Source organism: Crinia signifera, chromosome 3, assembly GCF_055691185.1.
Source record: "Crinia signifera chromosome 3, ASM5569118v1, whole genome shotgun sequence".
NCBI lineage: Eukaryota > Metazoa > Chordata > Amphibia > Anura > Myobatrachidae > Crinia > Crinia signifera.
This window is the reverse complement of record NC_139219.1, coordinates 331899781-331906584: the sequence shown is the minus strand read 5'-3', so window position 1 is coordinate 331906584 and position 6804 is coordinate 331899781. Positions and strand designations below refer to the sequence as shown.

Below are 6804 nucleotides of genomic sequence, written 5' to 3'. Positions count from 1 at the left end.
TTGAGGTTTATTGTTTTAATTGATTGCTGATTGGCTACCTATTACCATGGGTATATATACCCCTAGCCACCATACTAGAAGCCACCTTTGAAAAAGCCACAAGCTAGTGGCGAAACGCGTTAGGTGCAGCCTCTCACTCCCTAAGGATTGGACCTCCAACTACTCTCAGTCCACTGCTGTTTCCAATTGGGAACCCTCATCTCAATTTCCCCTCCGGGACTCCTTCTTGCACACTTAACTCCAGGTGAGCCACGCCATCCTCTGCCACCTGTCGAGACTAGTGTACCTCACCAAGAACTTGGCCGTTTCCATCAAAAGTGACTGAGGTACTGGCAGTGCATCTCTCCGGGTGAGCAGACTACCATCCCAGCCACCTGTTAGAGAGTCCTGCCCCCCCCAAAATCCAGTCAGGATTGGAGAACAGATGCCCACCCTCCTTTATTAACATCTACTGTGACTCCTCTACCACCATCAGGAGGTTTCCAAACTGGGCCAGAGCTAAAGGAAGTTTTCCATCTAACCGACAGAGGAATCCCTGGGGACATAATCTGGACACTCTGCCATCAATTCCTCCAGCGGTATCAACATCTATCCGCTCCAATAGAGAGGATTGGTGGATTTCCTCCCAACAAAACATCTGAATTTATATTTCCCCTCACAGCAGAATAATATATGGTTAAAGTGCACTTTCCATTTGGACTGACATTCCATTGGACATTGGCCACCCCAGATCCTGATCCAATCCGAGAGTGAGAATTTTTTATATATTTTTTATCTTTTTATGTTATATTACATGTGATTGTATGCATTATATTTTACTTGCTATATATAAAAATTATCAATTTATTACCAATTGGTTAATTTCTTTCATTGTAAACTTAGCGCTGCTTAACCGACCCTCTTTTTTGTTTGCATGAAGAAACCATGCCTAAATTCCTACTAAAATAAGAAACCCCATTTTTTTTTTCTCTAGGATATACACCTGTTTTTCCAATTCTTCCAATGGGTACAATATGTTAGAAACTGAAATTACTCATCCCTCCAGCCTTCCCTGAGGGGTAAGTACCCTTTCTTTTCATAAGTATATGTATCTTTTGGCATATATGTAATGAATTAACTAAACAATTGAAACTTAATTTTGTCTTGGTAGACAACCACTGTGTACCTAAATAAGAAAGTATATTAAGTAACAAATTCCTAAGAAGAACCGTCTGGTACATTTTATCAGGTCCTCAATAAGAACAGGTATAAATCCTGATAAATAAACCTCAAAATTGTAAAGTTTAGAACTTCACTAATATTAATAAAGGTTTCTTATCTAACATACAGGAAACTATATAAAGGTATCTCATCTAAAATCTTAGAGAGGTGTGACCACCTTCAGACCTATAGAGAGGTACAATCACCTTCCGACCAATAAGAACCAAACTGGAAATTAAAAGGTATGCTATATCTCCGTTAAAGGAGAAGACTCCCTTTACATATTTGTTGACTACGTATGTATAATAAAAATATATATACAAAAAAAGTATTGAAGAACAAACTCAAAGGACCAAAATTTGCACTGCCTTTTAAAATCTTTTCCTCTTCATCTCCCCTGTCTGCTCTCCATTCCATTCTGCTCAACATATAATGTATGTAATGATCTTCTTTATAAATGTATTTTCTTATATATGAAATTGTATTTTAAGTGAACACTCATTTATATGTTCTACATTTGTAGATATATGTGTGTACTTTACCCCTGATGAACTCTCGCTGTGAGACGAAACACGTTGGGTTTCTATTCTTCATCTAATGAGTCAAGAAAACTTCTCCTAATGATTATGAACTATGGTGAATTGTAAATTTTAGTTAGAATTTTTTTAAATAAATATTTTATGAACAATTGACTGTTAATTGTATAAGGAAAGACTGAAGTATCTTACAGGAATTTGAACAGGGGCGCTATTTAACACTATTGGTGTGATATGTATATATAGGGGGGGGGGAATATTCAGAATAACCATGGTTTTCAGAATATTTTGGTTTTTGGAATACATGGATAAGGGAGACCCAACCTGTAACACCTTTGTCAGAGCAAAGAGTGTCCACAAAGAAGGCTGACTTTTTCCATCTAGGCAACCCAATAATAATCTTTTATAACTATGAATTTTAATAGTCAGTGTGAATAATTTTTATTAATACTGCACATTAAAAAAGGCTGTTACATGCACCAGAGGACGCAAGCAGTTTGACCTTAAAATGTGTCACTGAAGTTTATGCAAACCTTACTTTGAAGAGTCAAATATGAATTGCTGGCCATCTATCCACATTATGTTTGAGGACATTTTAATAAATTTAAGACAAAAAAGCAATTGAGACAGTGAGATTGGAAAAACAAAAAATGGCTGATTGAGACATCAGAAGGGCAGAACGTCTGTCACAAACTGTGGAGAAGCTGCCTCAGCAGCCACCTTTACAGGACTGTGCCCCATATACTCAAAGAAGGAGAAACGGTGGTCCACAGGAGGTGGATAACCGTTCACGAAAGGGATTCCTTTTTGGAGGCACTCTTTTTAAATTGTTAGGAATGGTGTACAATGAGTAAATATAAAACTTAACTTTTAATTCCAATTATTCTAAGATAGTCATAACTCTGTAATATCACATGATAAATAATTTAACCATGAAGAGTTATTTAACATATAGACATATGTTTTTATTATTTTTTTATTTCTATTTTTTAAATTTTTTATTTTTTTAAAATGTTGTGAGCAAAAACGTAGCCACTGATATTGACCATGTATCAGTATCGGGAACAGTGGCGGTTAGTGGTGTTTTTTTTGAACAAACGTATAGGATTAATATTCAAATTAAATTAAAGTCCTCAAATAGGACAGCTGGTGACACGTCCAGAAGGTGTGACAAGTCTGTATGAATCACAGTAAGTCCCGCACCACATTTCTATTTTTAGCTCACAGCTCTGTAAAACACTTTGTCCTGGACTCCCCAGATTTGAAAACCCCAGCCTTGTCTGAAAACCAATCCTTTGTATTGCTTCCTTATTTTCAGATATTGCCATTGACATTGCTTGGCTGGTTAACCCAGTGTGTGCCAATCTGGCTTATCAGTATGCCCTTTGTAACTTTATTATCTTGTTGTTTCCAGACAATTACATAAACCCCTGGCCTACTGCTTGAGGTTTAAGACCTGGTGACATCCTAAGTACCGGTGTGTTCATAAGACACTAAGTAAACAGCAGGCAGAGGTTATAAGTGGAAGATGCTTACTAGTTGCTCTAGGGGTCTCCTGAAATTGTACTGGATAACAAATTGTCCCTTTTTCATACAGTATGTTGAAAAAGTCTATTTTTCATAAATTGAGCACTAATCTTTTATGCTTTAGGTGAGTATTACATTATTTTCTGCTTTAGCTAAAATGTTTATCCTGTCTGTGTTGCTGAATACTTATTTTCAATATTTTAAAAAATGATTGTTTTACCTCATTATTTCTCAAGCTGTAGATCAAAGGGTTTAATGCAGGTATCACAACACCATAGATAAGAGAAATATACTTGAGGTTGGATGAAAATCTCTTTGCTTGTCCCATGTACATGGTCATCAGTGTCCCATAAAACATATACACCACGGTCAAGTGGGAAGCACATGTAGAAAATGCCTTAGATCTTCCACCTACTGAGTGGATGTTGAATATAGACACAATGATACAGATGTAGGACACCACAATGAAAACAAATGGAGATAATATTGTAAATAAACTAACCACAAATATAGTTAGTTTATGAAAGCTGAGATCACCACATGCCAATTTTAGCAGGGCTAATATCTCACAAACAAAGTGGTCCAATCTGTTTTCTTTACAGAATATGAGAGGCTTAGAGGTAGGTATAGATGTTAATATAAAACTCCCTGACCACATGACAATGGTTATACTTTTACATGTCCTCCAATTCATGTGTATTGTATAATGTAACGGGAAGCGTATGGCAATATACCGGTCATACGCCATAACCGCCAGCAGAATACCCTCAGTACCTCCTAGGAACAGTCCGGTCTTCATCTGGGTAAGACAACCAATGATGGAAATGCTCTTTCTCTTACAGAATACATCTAGTAACATCTTTGGAAGAGAGATTGAAGAGAAAAACAAATCCAGGAAAGATAAATTGCAAAGGAAATAGTACATAGGGGTGTGCAATTGAGGGCTGGTGATAATAGTACATATCATAATACTGTTCCCCACAATGGCCATTACATACATTAATAAGAACATCACAAACAATAACATCTGAGTATTCAAGTCCAGCGGAAATCCCATTAGAATGAATTCTTCAAATGAGGTTTGATTTCCAAGGTCCATGTTATCATTGGTATGTGGGGGCCAGATCCCCGATAGAGAAGCAGAACAGCATGGTCTGTCTTACTAAATGAAAACATTAGAAAATGCAATCATTTATTAATTATTAGAGAATGCAATCATTGATTAATTATAAGAGAATGCAATCATTTATTAATTATTAGAGAATGCAATCATGGATTAATTATAAGAGAATGCAATCATGGATTAATTATAAGATAATGCAATCATTTATTAATTATTAGAGAATGCAATCATGGATTAATTATAAGAGAGTGCAATCATTGATTAATTATAAGAGAATGCAATCATTGATTAATTATTAGAGAATGCAATCATGTATTAATTATAAGAGAATGCAATCATGTATTAATTATGAGAATGCTTTCCGCGTATCACCCATCATTTATGATTTGCACCAGTTTGACGTGAAAATAATCATCTATTGATACAATGATGCACCCCGGTTGGTAATTCTGGAAGCCACAATGACCTGCACATTAAATCTTCCAATTAGCTGTAGGCCAAATCTGTACAGAAGCAATTATACAATATAACAGATAATTTTTTTAAATCATTGAGGTAGATTTAGGTTTATATTTACTAACGCTTCTAAAAATGAGAAGAGATGTTGTTGTCCATAGCAACTAATAAGATTATGTCTATCATTTTCTAGGATGCAATAGAGAAATGATAGAATGTGACTGATATGGGCAACAACATCTCGTTTAATTTTTAGCTTTCGCAAATTGACCTCTTATTCTCTATATTTGAGACCAATGAATATGACATTGCGTTACTACAGTAGTATTTCATATTTCCCAGCTTATATACCATATATCATAGTAAATCTTCAATAATTTCTGGAATGATTCATATAGGATTGTGGCATTTAGACTTCAGCTGAGCTGCAGATACTGAAGGAGTTAATATAAGGAAAACTTTTTTTAAAAGCCATGAAGCCTTATCAGTGGGTGGGTGAGTTTAAGACCCCAAACCAGTTCATCCAGGTTCTTGGACATACAAGGGGGCATGAGAAGGACGTTTTTATAACAAAGGACATGCTGTAGTTCAGGGGAGGGAATGGAAGACAAAGGCTAGTGCCCAGGACAGAGAAACCAGCCCTGGGACCGTGGATAGTCCACAGTCCTTGGCATTATGTAGGGATAGATCGCGGTGTGTGCACAACAGTATGCAGGGATCAGTGGAAGGAATAAGGGGGATCCCCACCTTCAGGGGTACACAAGCAGCAGGACAAGAGTTGTGAGTCTCAGAGAGGACTATCTGGGTGAGTTTTAGGAAACCAAGTGAGGCAAAAGGCCCACATTGACAAGTCCATGAGAGATAACGGTTAGATAGACTGCAGAGAGCCCCCCAGTGAATAGGAGGAGAACACACTAAAAGCCACCACCAAAAGCAGCAAAAGCAGCTTCTCTCACCACCAAAAGCAGCCGCCGAGTGGTGAGAGAATCGCAGCAAGGGATGCGGGTGGTGCAGCGTACTGGCAACATATTTCGCCATACCACTCTGTACCCCTTACTTGCACCTCTGCTCTCTTGCAAATGTCAAGACTTGATTTTTATTTTCTGTTTCAACAGACTGATGGTAGATGGATATTTTAACCAAAAGGAACATCTGCTTACAAGGAAAAACATCCTGTGATCACCATGTTGTGCAGGTAGGTGCCTCTCATCTGAGGAAGCCGCTGAGTTTGTGTTTAGGTGGAGAAACACATTATATGAGCTGAGCGGAGAGAAGCACCTACCTGCACAATATAGTGATCACAGGATGTTTTTCCTTGCTTGTTTTTATATATAGTAGAGATTTGTATCCACACACTCATTTTGCAAAGCATTTGCTGGTGTGCTCCACAAAATATTGCTGTAGATGTTGCACAACCCAATATAAATAGAAAGTAATGTAGGGGTGCACTCACAGGTCTTGCAGACGAGTTTCAAATTCAATATTTTAATGATGACAGAATAAAAAAATATAGGGATGTTTCAATCCTACCTGGACCATGGTCAAGTTTGTGTTTAGGCGGAGAAATGCGTTATAGAAGCTATGGAGAGAGGCATCTACCTGCACAATATAGTGATCACAGGACATTTTGTGTGTAATATATATATATATATGTATGTATATATATATATATATATACATATATATATATATATATAGCAACACAGAAGGGTGGCACTCCAGAAGTAAATACAGTAGTCAAACGATCAGGTGATCCAACGTTTCAAATGTTATTGCAACATTTTTCACCCTGATGGGCACCCGATTTGTTTTGTTGCTGCTGCATGGAGTGCCGGCCACCCTCTGGACCCACTATATATATATATATATACACTGTATATATATAAATATATATATATTATACGAACCTCTGAAAATATAGAACATATATGGCTTTGTATTAAGTGGCACATCGATAGATAG

General features: G+C 37.0%; 1 protein-coding gene across 1 annotated transcript; it reads right to left on the bottom strand.

Annotated features, from left to right (window-relative positions):
• Window positions 1-3411: 3411 nt before the first annotated feature.
• LOC146063082 (olfactory receptor 13C9-like) lies at window positions 3412-4362 on the bottom strand. Its single transcript, XM_083175097.1, has one exon. The coding sequence runs from the start codon at window positions 4360-4362 to the stop codon at window positions 3412-3414; it is 951 nt and encodes a 316-aa protein (XP_083031223.1).
• Between the last annotated feature and the right edge of the window lie 2442 nt (window positions 4363-6804).